Source organism: Penicillium citrinum, assembly GCF_028827155.1.
Source record: "Penicillium citrinum strain IBT 23319 chromosome Unknown utg000007l:1.0-2040159.0:1.0-2041076.0, whole genome shotgun sequence".
In the NCBI taxonomy this organism is placed as follows: Eukaryota; Fungi; Ascomycota; class Eurotiomycetes; order Eurotiales; family Aspergillaceae; genus Penicillium; species Penicillium citrinum.
The window spans coordinates 1,586,150-1,604,815 of NW_026622692.1; the positions used below are offsets into that span (position 1 = coordinate 1,586,150).

The window sequence follows — 18,666 nt, forward strand, 5'->3', positions numbered from 1 at the left end:
AATAGAGAGAAACGCGCAATTCCATGTGATATGTGGATGTCGAATACGTTATGGCAGCCCAAGATTATTCTTTTCAATATGCACGATTCTGTGCCTTGGTCCACCGCGACTATCTTCGAGGAACCGGTTTTGTAGATCAATCAAGCTACGATTATTGGACTTTGAAGAAGTTCTTTTGAGGAGGCGGTTTTCATATTATTATACTGATTCTAATGTGGCAATGAAGGCATCATTGGTAAGAAGTCAAATATATCGTTCTGTCCCTCTTCGAAAAGACCGAAAGAGTCTGCAATGGAGTTGGACATTGTCCAGTTGGGAGCTTCCATCGTGTCTGGCAGCCTTGGGAGTGGCGGTCTAGTTGCAGCCGCTGCATCATTGTTCGAAAGCGGGGCCATACTTGGATCCTTGTTAGTCGGGATAGAAGTGCTTGATCTATAACGAGGATACTCAAGTGGTGCTAGAGGAGGGGCGTTCGGCACGGGACTATCAGGGCCGCTGTAAGAAGGCACGGACCCATCACCCTGGTCTGATACATTAGGGTTGGGTCCCTCCGTGCTGTCATTGCTTTGGGAGCGTTGGCTTGCAATTAGAGCACGTGCGTAGTTCACGAAGATGGAGACTGTGCGGTGGATGTCCGGGTAAGGCGGCTGCTTCAAGAAGTCGCAGATCTTTTCCGCTCTCTCTAGCAGAAGATCTTGATTTATCATGTTCGGGCGCCAACGTGCGATGCGAAGTGCAAAAGTCGCTGTTTGTATATGAGCATGACTGCCCAATGTAGGGCTTGGATAAAAAGAAGTACTTACTGACAAACGCGATTGTCAAGGCTGGATAGGTTGGGGCCCATGGCAATTGACATCTGTAAGCTGGCTCATTGATGAGAAAGGCCATCTGATCCATGATAGTGGTGATGAGTGATTGCCATAGGTTCAAAACATTTTGGTCAATGATTTCCGTATCGGAGCTAGAGGACGTGGGCTGTAGTTTCTGTATTCGAGCCAAGGTAGCACATAGCACAAAGATCCTGGCATATAGAAGCATAAGCTTCAAACTACTTCTCTGGAACGCTCCAGCATGAAATCCATTATCTTGCGAGACCAGTCATTACTTGAGATCGTCTTCCATTGTTAAGGGCTTTAAGAGTACTTACTCATGTGAATCTCGTCCCAGGTCGTCCACCAGCTTTGTAGTCTCGTCATGATGGCGGGTAGCTCTGTCGACACTATATCACCAATTATTCCGCAATTTTCAATCACCATGCGTGAATTCCCTGTTTTCATCAGTCAGAGCTTCCCAAAAAAGGTTGAATGTGAGTAACCCGGTCTTTACCTCGAAGTTGATGAAGCTCAACTATACACACAGTTCGCATATCAGATGGAAGAGATAGCGGGTAATCAAGGAATCTTCGCAATTTCATGATATCAACTTCCCCAATACGCGATTTTCGACCAGTTCCGGAAGCAACATCTAGCTCTAGAGTGAAACTGATGAGCCAAGTTCGTGTTTGCCAGACCAATTGGCGATCCGCCATAGATGCAGACAGCGAACTCCTTGGAACATCTTCTTGGGACAAAAGCCTATCGAGTGATTTTTCGAGCCCAGAATCCAGCGCAGTTCGTAAAATTAGCGCTGTTGAGAACCAAGTCTTTTCGGAATAAGCTGCTAGAAGTATCATCCCTTGCACTGTTTCAAGTTTCGTAGGCCGTTCGAAAAAGCTGTCTTCAGCCAGTCTCTGAGCCTCATCCTGTAAAACACGTTGCATGTGTGTATCACTTCGTAGGTCCACAACAGCGCGGCTAGCCAAGTAAATGATGACAGTAAAGCAGAATAGAGATCGGGAGCGTATGGAATCGAAAGTATCTCGAATCGGGTCAAATAGGCCGAGGAAATTCTTCATACCACCGGTAAACCTAAATTGAAGGCTTAGACTCTCTTATGCAAAGTTGGATTATTTATATTCCATACCGGTCGTACATCACTCGGGCACGCTCTTCTGTGACAATGCCGCGAGCAATTATATCCCCTCGAGGATCCCCACCAGATGAATGCTCCATAAATATCTGAAGCCCCGTCAGTTAACTTCATTTCGCGTGAATAGACTTGCTACTTACATCATCAGACCCGAGCAAATTAACAGACATTGAGTGGACCGCTGATACTGGCGCAATCATATCATTCGGGCTTAGTTGTTGCGACTCCGGACCATGATGATCGGCAGTCTGAGATCGCCTGGGTTCTCTGAAAGTTGATGACTCTGGTAGTGAGTCAATGGATGTATCGAAGGAAGCATTCCCGGCTGCCGGAGAATATTCTCGCTCTCTTGATGCGGGAGTATGAAAGCCACTTCGATGATCTAATGGCGAAGCTACCGCGGAGGCACTATATCTACATCAATAAACACGGAAGTGAATTATAAAAAAGAGAACCAGGGAAGCATAAATTTACCGTGCAGGGGTGGAAGGCTTTCGCCGGCGGTCGTTGCGTCTTCTCGTATCTTCAATGGGGTCAAGAATACAATCTCGGCCCGTTGAGCGGCAGCGAAAGCAAGGGACTTGATTTCGTGCATCGCAGCGCATCTTCTGCCGGCGACACCACCGACATGCTTTAAAGAAGCGGACCGGAATGTTCTCCGCTCGGAAGACAATCTCCGAACCCCTCTCGCTCATGGCTGCGCTGCAATCAGTACATGATGTTCTGGCAATGCGAATGGAAAAATATTGCTCGAGCCCAGATCAGCAGCTAAAACTGGATATCTGATGAGGCTTGAAGCCCATTGAAAGTGCTATTTTGCATCTTTTCGGTCAGCGTGGACTTGAGGGGAAAGTCAAACCCGGTCACGTGTGAATGCGGGAACTGGGGTCCATTTAGGGGATCACGAGTCATGTGACTCATATAGTAAAATAAACAGTTTAGGGTACGCGAAGGAAAAGACTTGATGAATACAAGATATAATAGGACTTCAAGTGCAGTTTCTTTTAGCCCATTCTTCTTGGCTCGCTGCAGTGAGTCACCGCTGTGGACCCGACGGCCTAGCTTGGATTTGGGGGCAGGGCGAGGCATTTTCCAAAATGGCCGTGCAACTTCTAATTTCGCCTAATTTATACCTTAAGTCGGTTTTATTTCTTCACTCGAAATATCAAATTCATGAATTATCAGGGTTTCTCCGATACCATATGGTCATTAATTCGAAATATTGTTATCATAGTTCCTAAAGTATCGGTCGTCCTTGGACGATGAACTACTGGAATTCCCTAAAGTTAGTATCCTACTCAAAGCCAACAACAATTGAAACTACGTAGCTCGCTAAGCTGTTTCGAATGGGCCAACTCACGAATAAAATTTTGCTTCTACGTCGGATTGGCCCCACTTGCTGCGTGTAGTGTCTATCTCTTCCTCGTTTCGCCCTTTTGGCCCCAGCTTAGCGCCGAAGAGGAGGCTCTTCGTCCTCCAAATTATGCATGAAAATGGATGGGGCTCGTAAGGCTTCCTTGTGTTGGGCATGTTGTGAATGATGTAGCTTCGAAGCTTGGAGATAAAAAGGTAGCTTGAACCCCCCTCTTAGCCTTTGTCATTTTTCTCAAATTAAGACCAAGTGACCTTCTGTCTATAAAAGCCAAGATGCAAATTCTCAACCACATTGCTCGGTTCTTCCAGGTAAAACACGAATGGAATACGCATTTCCTTTCTCAAGTATGCTGACTGGAGATAAAGCTCGTGTTTGCCATTGTGGTTCTCATTCTTTCGATTATTCTGTCCCGCCATCAATATTATGGGAAGGTTCCATCTCAGACTAGCTATGCCGCTTTCGCTGGTGCTCTTGGAGTAATCGCAGCCATAGTTGGTACTGCGTCCCTATTTATTGATCGCCTCAAGGGCATTATCTCGTGGGTCCTGGATGGAGTCACTGCGATAGCTCTTTTAGCTGCTGGTATTGTATGTCAAATCTTCTTCCCTCGCTACCGGACTCGATAAACGCAAAAATGAGAACATAAAAGAAGGGAACTCTAACCGAGTATGTTGTAGGCTTATGCTGTGGCTCTCAGTGGTACGGATTGTAACGACACAAAAGTTGGCGGAAGTACATGGGATAACCCACTCATCAGTGGTGGCTGCTACTATGATGACGATGGTACAAAATGGTGTCATGAACGTGGTGTGGTCAAGAAACGCTGTACTCGTGCTACAGCCGATGCTGCATTTATGTTTCTTGCTTGCGTTGCATGCTTCGGGGCACTTGCTTCATCTTACTTCACTCGACACCGCTAGTTCATATTGATTCGGTCTCGGCCGAAGATGTGAAACATCTGCCAGCGTCAGCCAGGTGTTAGCTCCCCAAGACTTTGACTTCTATTATTGGAGCGGTCCGTGTGGAACACTGGGTATCTGTTGGTAATCTATCGCCATGTCCTTGGGATATTATCTCCCGTTATGATCATTTATGCTTTCTCATCTAATACCCCAGCCTCTATGAACGTGCTGTTTCGGATCAAACCCCACCACTAGTATACATTAATTAGTTGAATATCCGTGAATGTATTGGAAGATTCAAGTCCGCATTGTTTCCGAGGCAGAACAAGCATCTTTTGAATATCACGTTCATCCCCATGATATCTCTCCAAATATAAGCAAATCGCCTGACATTCCAGCCGGGCCCGTCTTTCCACCCACCATAGTGATTGCTGCATGCCTCCATACCAGTATGCCATTATAAGAAGTGCACGTGAGTCTTTTTGGCGCAGCAACTTCTTGAAAGGGGCTTTCATATTATTCAAGAATTGGAGGTAGGATTTCATCGTCGCTTGTGAGCACTCAATCGGCAACAATTGCGCAAGAATGGAGACGGCCGAGTAGTAAGGGTTGTTTTCACTGGCCAAGGGCTCGTCTAGTTGACAAAGAGAAACAAAGGCTGTCGGCATTTGCTCTGTGGCCAGGACGGAAGGTTCCGTCATTACTACATTGTATTCATCTGCCATAAAATGAAATATGCTGTCCGGCCTGAGGGGGGTTCGTGGCATCCCATAAAGCCATCTTTCCCTGAGATATGTAAAGCCATGTCAGATCAGATGAATCAGCCAACTTGAGAGGCCATGCTTCTGCCGGTGTAGATGCTTCGAGAGAAGTGATATTGGCAACGCCAAGCATTGCAGCAGAAGCCCAAATAGCGTCGCGATCTTGCGGTCTTATTGGATATGAAAGTTTTTGGTTTAGCAGAGCAGCCCCTCTTGACCAATGGAAAGCCTCTGTCAAAGATCGTTTTGGGTCCAACTTAGTGTCGGATAAGAACCGATCATGTGTTGCCGTAATAACTTGAATAATATGCATCAGAAAGGGGTGCTTGAAGTTGTTAGAAAGGTCGTTAGATCCGGTGAAGACTGGATGACTTACCTCGATCGCCATTTTCACTACATCATATTTATATAGCTCAGAAGACTGGGCAGTAGCGAAAGTGTATGCCGTGCGACTCTGGAACCTACTCAGGCGCGCTATACACTCGTCATTCAATACAAAAGAGTCTAATCCTTTCCCCACAACAACGACGGGTCGCAGGAATGGTTGTGAACACGTCACTTTGAAAGACGCTTGGCCAGGGGATCTTTGAAGTGTGTGCTCCTCAATTAACTGAAGGTCAGACCCAAGTGACAAATTAGAGGCACATTTAACCCCATATCTTAGGCAATTTGCACACTGCGGCTTAGTTTCATCACACTTCAGCCCATTCGATTAGATTTTGTTTTAGACCTTGAGATACTGTCATCGGCATACCTTAACGCGACGGAGTTTGCAGTTCCGACAACCTTGACGAGACTTGGTGTGTGTGCGGCGCCTTCGATCAGTTCGCTTAGGCTCCATCAATTCTGTAGGCATTCTACTCATGCTGGCTTTCATACGACCAGATGAATTTGTTTCAGAATACAGTGGAAGGGGCCAAGAAGAGAAGAGACGAGGTTGTGGCAAGGTCGGCGGCTCAGCCTTGTTGTACACCTCGTTGAATATGATTGGCTATCTTCAAACATAGTGGGTCTGCGCTAACCTCCTCTCGTATTTCCATCTCGCGCTATTCCAATTTCGGAAATGTGAATCGGAGTTATGACATCGCGAGGATTTATAGAACGGAGATTATGAGGATCAAAACTTGCTGCAAGAGCTACTGGAATTATCTCCACCAGCGTGCAGAACACAGATGGATGATCTTAGCATTGCATTTTCAAATATAAAAGGTCCTAAAAACCCCTCAACCAATCTACCATCTCCCGAACATCTTCATAGTTCAAAGACTCGATTCCAATACCAATTTCAAGACAGTCTGCCGTCGCAATGCGTGTCTTTGTTACTGGAGCTACAGGCTTCATTGGCCAAGCAGTTGTACAAGAGCTCCTTGGTGCTGGGCACAAAGTTGTTGGGCTTGCTCGTTCAGAGAAGTCAACTACCGCACTGAAGGCAAAAGGCGCCGAAGTAATTCGCGGCTCTATCGAAGATCTCGAATGCCTCCGACGTGGCGCCCTTGAATGTGATGGTGTAATTAATCTTGCTTTCAATCATGATTTTACCAAGTATGAGGACAATATCAAAGCCGAACATGCTGCTGTCAAGACCATTGGGGCCGCTCTAGTTGGGACAAACAAACCTTTCGTCATCACCTTGGGCACATTGGTCTTACCAAAGGGAAGCCTTGCCGCAGAAGATGCTTCAATCAATCTTGAGGACCCTCTGAATGCCCGTGCCATTTGTGAAAAAGAGGTTGACTCTCTTGCATCTCGGGGTGTTCGTGCCTCGGTCGTCCGGCTTTCTCCAACTGTACATGGTCCAGGCGACCGTGCCTTTATCTATATGCTTGCTCAGATCGCTCGGGAAAAGGGAGTGTCTGCGTATATAGGCAAAGGATTGAACCGTTGGCCAGCTGTTCATCGCCTTGATGCAGCTCGTCTGTTTCGTCTAGCCATCGAGAAGGGGACACCAGGAGAAAGATATCATGCGGCCGCGGAGGAAGGCATTCCGTTCAAGGCTATCGCAGAAGCCATTGGCAAAGACCTGGAAATTCCAACTGTGTCAATATCTACTGAAGAGGCTCCTGTGCATTTCAACGGCTTTTTGGGAAGTCTTGTTAGTGTGGATAACCCTTCATCTAGCAAAAGGACACAGGAAACACTCGGATGGACACCCTCTGAGTCAACTTTGCTTCATGATATTCACTCAGGCATCTACAAGGAGGGAGACAGTGCTAGTATTTCGATCTAGTTTATAGCCGTCAATTCAAGGAAACTTGCTCTATAATTTAGTCAAAGCTCAGTAATTTCTCCCTTAGTTGAACATTGAATAGAAACAACTGCTCGATAAGCGCTCAACACCCTCAATCTACCACCATCAAGCAAAGCAATAATTTATCAACATTGGCCAACAAAGTAAACTCAGATCATTTTATCACATCGTGTCCATTTTAGGTAGACCTCCTTTGGATTCTTGACCTGTAAAGTCAACTTGGTAACGGGGTCCCGTACAATATTCTGCAACTTGAGAAAGGGATCCGAAGAGCTGTCGCCCGGGAGGGCAAGTGGCACACAGCGAGAACTTCGAAATAGCGTCAAGATTGTCGCGACGAATTCTACTTGTGAGAATCTTACACCCGGACACACTCGTGGACCCCCAGACCATGGGAGAAAGTGACCTTTCGCCATAGTGATCAAACTCCCGGAGTCATCAAGCCATCGGGAAGGACGAAATTCGTTAACATCGCTGCCCCATATCTCTGGATCTAAGTGTATAATAGATTGTTCAACGTAGATATCCACAGGTGGTGTAAGATGATATATATGACCATCAGCTCCGGCAACCGAAGTGGGATTGAAGATGGCTCGGGTGCTGTGTCCCACCGGTGTGTACAGGCGTAATGTTTCGAACTAAAGGTGTTAATATAATAGTCCCATGGCTAAAACGATTTCCAAAAGCAGTATTTCATACCATCAATGCCAATATCCTCCTGCATTTCGGGAAGACCTTTTCGTATTCCGAAGTGAAGTCGGATGTGCCCAAGCTACGAATTTCCTCCTGGATCCAACTTTGCCATTCAGGATACAGCGCGAGAAGAATCACAGCAAAACCCATCGTGTTGGCTGTAGTTTCAAAACCAGCGGAAGTAAAAACGAAAAGATTCCCATTAATCTCTTCCTGTGTCAGCGGAGACTTCGCCTCGGAATCGTGTTTTTCCTCGGAGAATTCAAGCATCAAGCTCAGAAAATTATTCTCAGAAGAAGTTTTGTTCTGATTAGACTGTCGCTCATCTCGAAGTATTTCATGGATGTATTGGGGGGGCTCGCTCCAGATGATACCCCATGCTCTGTATTGCGATTGGCATAAAAGGCAGTTTCATTATCTTTCGAGGGAGTAATGCTGCCTCTAAGATCATACTTGTCACTAGCCCCAGCATGCCGAAATAGGCTTCTTTTCCTGTGGCATATTTTGCAGGGATGTCGAAGTCGGTTGGTGACCATTTCTGTTCCCAGTTGTATCCAGCTTTCCCGATAACGTTGATTGCAATATTTCGCAGGCCCTCCAGGGTTCCATTTCCAGGGTTATTCTCAAGGTACTCAACCATGGCCTGTGCTTGTTGATGCGATTCATTCCATACAACTCTGCTGATCCGCTCATCTAAATTTGTATTGAACATTCTGCGGTGCCGCTTCCTGGATTTTCTTGATGAGCACTGTAGCAAGGGCTTTTTAATGGGAATTGACTGCGGGAACTCACCACTCATCGCCGTTCGCCTATTAATTGGATACTGTCAGCTCATATTCCATTGATATCAAATTCAGTCAGTCAGTCAACAATCAACACTCACCATAAAGACATTAGGCCCCAGAAATCCCAAGATATTACTTACAATCGGGGCTTGTTGAAACTCATTCCTTTTTTGTAGAATGGTGTTGCCCATAATAGGATCCGCACACCTTTTTTGTTCAATCAGTATCTTGAACACTATATTCGAATTTAATACTCAAGGGGGAACTTTATATTTCAACTCGCCTGTATTAGCTCTTACCAAACTGTGAACTCATCCGGCGTTACAACGACGAACGTGGACCCCAAACGATCATGATACCATCTTCCCCGTCGAAACTCCCAGCCATGAATCAAAACATCAATTCGGTCGTACAAAAACTCCGGAAGTAATTTTTGAAGTTGAGGTTGCAGAGCTGTAGCCAAGACCAGCCATAGTGTGCTTTTAGAGAAAACAGGCACCACATAAATTGGAAGCCCAGAACGGCGAGCATGATGGTAGTGGATAGCGAACCATCCCAACTTGTAAACAATAAAAGCAGCCGCCAGAGTCTTCAGGAGAAGAAAAATCGTTATCTCCATAGCTGTCTGCGTACGGAGTACTCTCTGTTACAAAATTCATGAGGTGATCTATTAGCAAAGGTTCAGGGGCAGCCTATTAATAATTGAAAAATATCTCACTGGCAATGAAATAAAATCAGATTGGGGGCGGTTTTCCCCACTCGTTTTCAACCTGGATGAATCAGAGAGACTTGCTGACCTTTTTAAACTAGCCATTCCTGTCCGCAAGGCTAGCGCCACGTCGTAAGCAACGGACCTACTGGATCTCTTACTCGCTAAGTATTATTGTTGAATGCTGAGTTCCCTTACTTAATAAGAAACTACACTGAGAATTATGTGGTGATGAATCATGGATATTCCGGACTCCAGGAATCAGGAGTTAACGAAAGATCATCGTGATATAAATTCTACAAGACGACGAATAATCCGTAAAGGCACATTCAGCTGTTGGGGGTGCACCTGCACCCCCAACAAGCGTCGCAAACGGCGCTGTGAAAGAAGCCTTCTCTCTTCTCCATGCCATGCTTGTCAGCAGAATGGCGTGAAATGCATCAGCCAAGAATTTCCCGAGATCAGCCAAGATGACACTCAAGATTTTGGAGAATTCAGTTCCGTGCCATCAATATCGCCCGCTCAATGGGTATCCAAAGTTTGGTAAAGTCGACCGGCGGTCGAGCTGAACTGGTATGGTTTCAATTGGTTTACAGTGGCCGGTTTCTGTCTCTAATGATACGACTTCTTGAAGTTTTCCAGTTAATTGAAACCTGTGGATTTCTCAAATAACTAGATAAGTACTCTCTATATATTTCTTTGTGCATTCTATACCTTCCAACTTCTATCTACTCATCTATCTACATCTTATTCGTTCTTCCCTGGTGTCGAGTTCCCTTTGAGAGGCCAGTCTCAACTGCCTTGATTTGAAGGGCTAAAAATTTCGAATATATCCGACAAAGTGCAAGATTCCCACCAAAGTACCAGAAGCCTGGATGGCCGCTTGGTCGCCACATCTAAAAGAAATTAGCATTTTATCGTAGAGACATCGCTTGCTGCTAGAATATCTTACCGCACGGAGCTCTCCTTCTTCATCCAAATCCCAGACGTCAGAGCACCGATCTGCAACCTTATCACCCAGCACCTTCCGGACAGTGGTTCTCATATTATCGTATCCGGTGGCCAAGACGACGATATCAGCAGGAAGGACACTTCCATCGGCCAGCTTGAGTTCACGTGTTCCGAACCCGTTGATGCCACGCGGGCTATGCTTGACCTTGATTTTACCATCGCTGATGAGCTGGCTGCATCCAACGTCGATGTAATAGCCACCACCGGCAGTGTAGTATGCACGGGCAATACCGGCTCCATCTAGACCGAAATCTAATTGGAAGCCTGCACGACGCAGTCCTTCTAGAGTATCTTTCTCGGCTTCTGCAAAGCGCTTTGTTGCGTGGACACTTAATGCGAATTGGACGGGGAATGGGAGACTCTCTGAGACAATATCGCATTGCTCAGTTGGAGGCCTAGAGGAAGTTGGTAGTCAGCGATATCATTCCGTTAGAACCAAAGGATACTCCGCACAACGTACCCGCCATCTTCATGTAATCCTTCGTGCATCATAAAGACACCTTTGTTTGCAGTAATGACATAGGTACCGCTACGCTGCAGCATGGTCACCTCTGCCCCGTTTTCATAGTAGTTCTGGGCAATGTCATGGCCACTATTACCAGTTCCAACAACTACCACCTTCTTTCCACGGACGTTCAACTCGGCTGCATCGCGATGCTGACTACCATGGTAGACGGTTCCCTGGAAGCTATCTTGGCCCGGAAATGTCGGAATCCGAGGCTCTCCTGAATGTCCAGTGCACCAGACTACATGACGGGGTCTTAGCCTGCGTTGAGATCCATCTCCCCGTGTCACACTGACACTCCATTCGCCTTTAGAATCGCTATAATCAGCAGAGGCAACAGATGTTTGGGTCCAGACGTTCAACTCCATAATACTTGCGTAAGCCTCAAACCAGTCGCCAAGTTTATCTTTCGGTGTGAATTGCGGCCAATTTTGTGGAAACGGAAGGTAGGCCATATGGGTGAACTCCGCTGGGTCGTGAGTGACCAATGTCTAGTAAATATTACATTAGCTCTTCTATGCCGCTCAATATCATTAATGAGAAATTACGAATTATGTACTTACGCGATAGCGCTTGCGCCAGTTGTCACCAACCCGCTCGTGCTTGTCAACAATAAGACAGGAAAGGCCCATACTTTGCAAACGTGCCCCCATATTGAGCCCAGCTTGACCTGTACGAGATTAACATCAGTCGCCGGAAATTTCGAGGATATTGAGGCTTTCAAAGAGCATGACATACCGGCTCCAACAACTAGCGCAGTGGGCTCTTCGTCCAGAAATTCCTTCTGTCTCTGCCTTCTCTCGATCCAAGTTCCGCCCTCCAGTCCACCTGGCATTGATTCTGTAGTACCCTCCGCCCTACGTTTACCCAAGGGCTCTTCAACACCTTTCAACTCTTGAAGCGAGGTATAGACAGCATATGCCTTCCAGACCCCGTCTTTCGATTGCGTCAAACGAAGCATTCCAGTGCCAGAACCGACTGCAGTGTCGAAGAAGAACATACTCGAAACCCAACTCAAGCCATTCACCACTTGATTCCAGTTCGGCTTGAAATCCCCTTTATTTTGCAAGCGGAAATTCGATAGAGCAGAAGGACCCTGTCGTTTTCGAAGAAAGGCTTCGATCTCAGTAGCTGTATGAAGGGTACGCATATCCCAATCCAGAGCGAGCATATCCCGCCACCAAGATTCTTTATGGAAAATGGTTTCCAAACTGATGCTCTCTGGATGGGCCAGTTGAATCTGCAGTTTAGTGAGCCATTGCTGGGCAATAGCTTCGGGCTCTGGGGGCGAGCTCGAAGGTGTTGTTGGCAGTTGGATGATATGCGGGTTTCCACCCGTCAAAGTTGTTGCCATGTTAAACGTTCCCTATACTCATCAAAACGACAACCTCCGAAAATGATCCAGACTTGCAATCGAGTGCACCCTCTGTCTTTATATAGGTCAATCTGAGGATCCGCACGTTGCCTGCGGTCCTCAGAGCGGATCCGCAGAGACAGGTATTCTTGCATTGTAGGGAGCACCAGAAGTACTCTATTAAAGGAAATTTAGCCGGTTTGGTTCGACGTGGAGTAACAAACGTCACCGGACACTTTGCAGAGTCACCACCATCTATGCAGCGCTGGAGTTCTCCCTGCGCTGTGGGGAATCGGAGTAAAACCGATCGACTTGCGGGGGTCAAATTGCCGAGAAAATGAATCCCGAACAGGAAATTCAAGCGTGAAAAGTCGCCGACTATGTTTGAAGAGGAACCCCAGACCTCCAATCATATGGAATCGCAGACTCATCTGTGTCTGCGCGAGAAATGAAATGCCAATGTAGGTAACGATAACCACAGGCTACCCTCTGGAAGCCTGTCGCTATTTGAGCCTCCACCTTACAGCTTCTGGGTTCCATGTGGTTATGTGTAATGGCCAAGAGATTGATAAAGCCAGAAATTGCATAACCTCTCAATTCAAAATTTCTAGCAATATCTATTGTGATTCGTGAATATATGTACTATCCTTTCGCCGGTGTTCTTAGGATATCACCTGACCGGCACTTGTTCCCATTTGCGGACGACCGGCCGATGACATTACCGAACAAACCGTTGGCCAATTAAATCATTGTATCCGTTTGTATAGCACAAACAGCTTTGTTTGATTGTTTTGTTCACCATTGATGTGTCTATCTACAAATGGAGGGGCTACAATTAATCAGAAGCTATAATATGGCATTGATGCACAAAATTCGAATTTGAGCTCCTAAAGTCTCCCGGCCATTCATACCAACTGTCACATCTGGTAGCTAACAGTTTTTATTGCTTAGTATTTACGGTTTGTCATCTGGAAAAGGTCAATCTTAGGTGAAAGGATAAGTCATATTGATTTCATTATATTTTCCCCGTGACTGAGTCAGATTTCGAGTGATTGGTGGATGACACTCGTTCTATAAGTCTCGCTGCACTGGACAAGTTCGTCGTGGGTACCCTGCTCAACACAACGGCCATCCTCGATCAGATAAATACAATCCGCTCGATGAATCGTATTGAGTCTGTGAGCAATTGCAACTATCGTAGTCCGCCCTGAAAGCGTAGCAAGAGCTTCTTGAATCCTTTTCTCAGATTCCACGTCGAGGGCACTCGTGGATTCATCAAGCAACAGCATGCGTGGTCGACGGACCAGGGCACGGGCTATGGAAAGTCTTTGTCGCTGTCCGCCGGAAAATTGCTTACCATCCCGACTACACTGTGTTTGGTATCCATTTGGGAGAGCCTCGATGACCTCATGGATGTTGGCCATGTGGCACGCTTCTTCGATTTCCTCTTGGGTAGGCTCGTGGCCAGGACGAGCGCCGAGTCCAATGTTAAACGCAACGGTACCTTCGAACAAGACATTCTCCTGTGGTACCAGGGCAATATCGTCACGGAATTCAGTACCTAATTGACGCGTTACGTTCACTCCATCAATGATGACGGCGCCCGATTCTGGTCGATAGAATCGCTCCAGCATCGCGAATGTCGTGGACTTCCCTGAGCCGCTGGGGCCGACCAAAGCACAGAATTGGCCTGCTTTGATCTTCAGACTCAATCCGCGGAGTACTGACTGTCCTGGGCGCGCTGGATATTCAAAATGCACATTTTGAAGTTCGGCACTGATACCAGTCATTGCGGGAGGAGTGCCTGGGGAGATTGGAGTTCGAATGTCATGATTTCCTGTCTCTGGGTCAAGAATCTTTTCGTCAAGCAGAGTCAAGTCGTTACTCAGACGCTTTGCAGACACTTCAGGGTCTAGCTCTTCATCAGCTGACCTAGTAGTAAGCAACTGGGTGATATTCGACGCAGCTACTCCCGCTTTCGAGATATCAGGAGCGAGGGCAAACATCTGTCCACAAGACTGGGTACTGAACAGAAGAGCGGGCAACACTATAAAGAACTCGACCTGTGTATAGGCCCCGGAGGTAATCTGCTTGCTACCCCACCAGTATGCCAAGGCATAAACAAGATTGCTAATGCTAAAAGCCAAGGCCAGAAAGACGTTTCCGAATGCGATAGAATAGAGGGTTTCTCGATATGGAGCTTGGAGAGCCCTCTCGTACACGGCATAGGCTTGTTTCTCCAACGAGAAAGCCGAAACTGCTCTGATGTTGTCAACAGCCTCAACTGTAATTGCAGTTGCCTGTGCAAAGGCCTTCTGGTGTCTCTCAGCAAATTGAGCCTGAGTTCGAAGTTTCATCATACCAGCGATCAGCAAAACTGGAATAGTTGGAAGAAGAACAATGGCAATTTTCCATGCAAAAACAAATGAAACGACAAGGCCGGCTATCAAATTCACAGCGGTAGCTAAGAGCAAGCCAATGGTGGTACCTGTGATACTGCCTAAAGCAGTTGCATCACCAGTGATATAAGTGATGAGAGTTCCTGGTGTGCGATCCTCCATCCCATGCCAGGGGATAGTCTGACCCAGCAGAGATCGCAATGACAAGACACGGATGCGGTACAAGACTTTGTCTGCCGCCCAGCCAAAAGCACAACCCCCGACTATATTTGCCCCGAACTCGACAAGTGCAACGACAAAGAATAGGAGGCCGAAGAGATGTCCTCCATGTCTAATACCATCTGCCCCAATACAGGGGCTTAAGCTACCCACTGTATGGCCAAAAATCACAGCTTCTGCAGTGTAGCTGGCCCCAATGACAACTGACATGGCGAGTCCTAGTAGGACATATTGTAGATTAGGACGAAGCAAAGAGAACGTGAACCTCGTAACAAACCAACCCGAAGGCCTCCGTTTTTTCAAGTCTTTCTTATCTTTATTTTGGGGTTTCTTTTGCTTCTTCGCTGCCTCCTTTTTGATGACACCGTCATGCGCAGTACCACGATACAATTCATCGGTGATGTCGGTTGCGCACACTTCAACCAGATCCTCTTTTGCTTCACCTTCATTTTCTTGCTGAGTTTCCCTCACTTCACGTATCAAATCAGATTTTGGAGAAGCTGCAGGACTCAGCTTGCCGAGGTTTTGGAGGCGAACCATCTCTGAATAAGAGCCTCCCTGGGCAACCAATTCGGCATGAGAGCCCTGTTCAACAACTTTGCCTTTTTGAATGACCACAATCTTATGAGCATCCTTTGCAGTGGAAAGACGATGGGCAATTGACACCATGGTCACAGTGCCAGCCACTTTTGCTAAAGCGTCTTGGATTAGGCGTTCACTGGTTGAGTCAAGAGCGGCCGTCGCTTCATCGAGAATGAGCAGTGAAGGCTCTCGAACGAGAGCCCGCGCGAGTGCAATTCTCTGCTTCTGTCCACCACTCAGTTGACTACCTGAAGATCCTGCACTAGTTGCAAAGCCATAAGGGAGGTTTTCGATGAAGTTGAGGGCATTAGAACTAGATGCGGCTTGCCGAACGAGTCTCATAATCTCAGAGACTTTTGGATCAACCTCCTCGAGTGCCTTCTTCTCAGATATTCCAGTGCGCATTCTTTCTGCGAGTACCGCCAAGCTTGAATCAAGAATAAAGGGTGCAAGATCCCTATGGTGGTCTGAAGCAGAGGTGACAAGACCATATGCGATGTTTTCCAGTATGGAACGATCCAGCAAAGAAGGCTCCTGTTGTACAAACCCAATGCTCCCCCGCAAATATCGCACATTCAATTGACGAAAATTCTGTCCGGCTATAGATATATCACCAGACGTCGGATCGTAAAAGCGTTCCAGAAGGGCAACAATGGTAGATTTCCCCCCACCTGAAGGTCCAACTATCGCAGTATGCTTGCGAGGCGGGATGGTGAAGTTTACACCTTGTAGAACTGGAACCTCGGGGCGAGATGGATAAGTGAATCTCACATCATGAAAAGCGATATCCTCTGAGACAAAAGGTGCAGAAGTATCACCTATATCAGACGTTCCGTCGATCCGTGACTCGCGGTTGATGACTGCCAATAACCTATCAGATGCCCCAGCTGCAGACGCAAATACATGAACGAATGGTGCGACCTGGCTCAGAATAAAAGAGGCATCTATGAGTACGAAAATGACTGTGTAAACTGCACCAACAGATGTTCCAGATCCACCATTTTCAACTGAATCCGCAATCAAACGCGAGCCTTCCCAGAAGGCGAGGGCGTTGGAGCTGTACGCGATAAAGTAAAGAAAACCGAGCTGGGCCGCATGGGTCCCTGCTTTCTTGAGAGCATCCATTCGTGATCCAGCCAAATGATCACAGTACAGCCTTTCCAGTCGGTCATGGGAATTAAATGCATGCACAAGAGCCAGGTGCGATAAACTGGAAGAAGCAATTGAGGTGGCTGCATTAACGTGCTCGGAGATGCGGCCCGCATATTTTCTGATATAGTAGCCACCGAGGTACGACATGAGAAAATAGCATGGAACAACCGATACCAGCATTCCCGCAATTTGAGGGACCTTGATGAAGGCCACGATATACGATGTGACAAAATATGAGAGTGTGGAAATAACAAGTCCCACCTTTTCCGAAGTTCCTGACTGAACAACTTCGATATCACTGACGAGGCGGGATATCACATCGCCTGCCGGCAGGCCTTCGATATAGCCCGTTTCTTGTCTGATGATGCTCTCAAAATAACGTCGTCGAAATCTTCTTGCAATACGCTCACTGATATAGCTCCAGCAGCTGCAGTGGATATAAATGAAGCAAAAGTTGGCGATTGTGATGTATATGACATAAAGCACTTTCTGCTGCACGCCATCTGAAACATTGGCATTGGCACTTTCAGATGACGAGCAGGTTGATGAATTGAGGTCATTAATCAATTCACCGAAAACAATCCCCAGTAGGGGGAATGGTATACCGGCGGCAATAGAAAAGAAGAAGCCTGTTAGAATCAAGAAAACGTCGGTTTTGGTGTAATCCAGCGAGAAAAGCAGACGAATATAGGCAAAGAATTTGCCAATTCCTTGTTTCGTAGGCACACATTTCTTGAAATACCTCATCTATTGAATACATCGGTCAGAACTCCACCACAGCGACGATTGTATATACCAGTACCATAAGGAAAGACGTACTGACTTCCCTCTTCTGTTTTCTTTTGTCTGATCCGCTTCCTCTGAAAACCCCATAACGGCGATGCGAAAGGTGCTTATTCACTGATCAGCAATCAACACAATGTCTCGTTATCGTTTGTTGCCTAGAACGAGCAAGCGTTTTGTACGGAGTTGAAACTCGTTTATCGTGGCGGTATATTCCAGCCAACTCCACTATCCTTCATGTGATATTCGGTCACTGCTGGTGTATCATATTTTCAAAGAACAAAACGAAAGAAAAAGGTATTGAAAATGGAAATCATGGAATAAAATTGAGTATCGCGAACATCAAGAGAGGAGAAGGAAAACTGCGAAGAGGCCTGTCGATGAAACTCGGCGAAAAAAAAAAGAAAAAGAAAAAGAAAAAAAGAAATAATTCAGTTGAATTGCGCAACGAACGGCAAACGATCAGGGCCCATGGATCCTAGCACCATCTCTGTGTGTACTCCGTACAATGCTGGAGGGGGGAAATGACAGGGTGGATCAAATTGGATACTACCAAGGCTCAGAAAGATGGGGCAGTGTTTCCCATCGAGGGACCGATCATCAGGATGATCCCAAGGGGAAAGATCCAAGCGGAGAAAAACGAGGTCAACAATCGATCCACCAGATGATGATCGATTACTATTATCAGTAATATGCGAAACCCTGTACAGTATGTACAGGGTACTGTACATAGGAGTAGTGTAAAAAAAAAAGAAAGCAGACCAACCGTTTGACGAGTTTACCGAGGGGATTCAGCGGTGCACCAATGATCGTGATGGGTGGCGTGGACCCTGAATTTTGGTCGGACCTCTTGGATCCACCAAGCACATCAGATAAACTTGTGCAGAAGGCAAAGAACGCGCATCTACTCTTCAACTTGTACGGAAAAAGGAAGGCGTTTTACGAGAAGGGGGTGAGGTCCGAAAACTTGTAACGTACCATTGTGCAGATGATTTGTTCTGGTTAGATCGGGCCCAAGTTCCATTCCGGTGAGTCAATGACATTCAATAGCGAGTCCATTTGGAAATCAGTTGTAAATTGTTGGTTCCTTCGTAAAAGTAAAATTCGCCATGATCTCTCGTTTTGTCCCCCTCGCCAAGCATCTTGTGGCTGTGAAAAATCCCCCCCAAGGTTCGCAAGCCATGACAACTTCGGGTAGACTCCGTTGGTATTTTTTTTGG

The 18,666-nt window shown here is 46.6% G+C and overlaps 7 protein-coding genes across 7 annotated transcripts; 2 read left to right on the forward strand and 5 right to left on the reverse strand.

Moving 5' to 3' along the window:
- Positions 1–209: 209 nt before the first annotated feature.
- On the reverse strand, positions 210–2,663 carry N7469_008261 (Zn(II)2Cys6 transcription factor; the record flags this gene model as incomplete). Its single annotated transcript, XM_056647179.1, has 7 exons — positions 210–745; positions 804–1,085; positions 1,148–1,267; positions 1,327–1,907; positions 1,963–2,057; positions 2,109–2,376; positions 2,443–2,663. 7 exons carry the CDS (start codon positions 2,661–2,663, stop codon positions 210–212), a joined length of 2,103 nt encoding a protein of 700 aa, XP_056498730.1.
- A 952-nt stretch (positions 2,664–3,615) lies between these two features.
- N7469_008262 (MARVEL domain-containing protein) lies at positions 3,616–4,263 on the forward strand (the record flags this gene model as incomplete). Its single annotated transcript, XM_056647180.1, has 3 exons — positions 3,616–3,651; positions 3,709–3,930; positions 4,021–4,263. 3 exons carry the CDS (start codon positions 3,616–3,618, stop codon positions 4,261–4,263), a joined length of 501 nt encoding a protein of 166 aa, XP_056498731.1.
- A 696-nt stretch (positions 4,264–4,959) lies between these two features.
- Positions 4,960–5,394, reverse strand: N7469_008263 (uncharacterized protein; the record flags this gene model as incomplete). The annotated part of the gene is made up of 2 exons (XM_056647181.1): positions 4,960–5,331; positions 5,383–5,394. The coding sequence occupies 2 exons, from the start codon at positions 5,392–5,394 to the stop codon at positions 4,960–4,962; spliced, it is 384 nt and encodes a 127-aa protein (XP_056498732.1).
- A 918-nt stretch (positions 5,395–6,312) lies between these two features.
- N7469_008264 (SDR family oxidoreductase) lies at positions 6,313–7,233 on the forward strand (the record flags this gene model as incomplete). The annotated part of the gene is made up of 1 exon (XM_056647182.1): positions 6,313–7,233. The coding sequence occupies one exon, from the start codon at positions 6,313–6,315 to the stop codon at positions 7,231–7,233; it is 921 nt and encodes a 306-aa protein (XP_056498733.1).
- A 170-nt stretch (positions 7,234–7,403) lies between these two features.
- Positions 7,404–9,351, reverse strand: N7469_008265 (uncharacterized protein; the record flags this gene model as incomplete). Its single annotated transcript, XM_056647183.1, has 6 exons — positions 7,404–7,892; positions 7,954–8,327; positions 8,401–8,675; positions 8,740–8,756; positions 8,873–8,939; positions 9,032–9,351. The coding sequence occupies 6 exons, from the start codon at positions 9,349–9,351 to the stop codon at positions 7,404–7,406; spliced, it is 1,542 nt and encodes a 513-aa protein (XP_056498734.1).
- An 830-nt stretch (positions 9,352–10,181) lies between these two features.
- On the reverse strand, positions 10,182–12,311 carry N7469_008266 (putative flavin-binding monooxygenase; the record flags this gene model as incomplete). Its single annotated transcript, XM_056647184.1, has 5 exons — positions 10,182–10,337; positions 10,394–10,847; positions 10,913–11,448; positions 11,521–11,627; positions 11,696–12,311. 5 exons carry the CDS (start codon positions 12,309–12,311, stop codon positions 10,182–10,184), a joined length of 1,869 nt encoding a protein of 622 aa, XP_056498735.1.
- Positions 12,312–13,348: 1,037 nt separating this feature from the next.
- N7469_008267 (ABC transporter ATP-binding protein) lies at positions 13,349–17,536 on the reverse strand (the record flags this gene model as incomplete). The annotated part of the gene is made up of 2 exons (XM_056647185.1): positions 13,349–17,410; positions 17,483–17,536. The coding sequence occupies 2 exons, from the start codon at positions 17,534–17,536 to the stop codon at positions 13,349–13,351; spliced, it is 4,116 nt and encodes a 1,371-aa protein (XP_056498736.1).
- Positions 17,537–18,666: the final 1,130 nt, after the last annotated feature.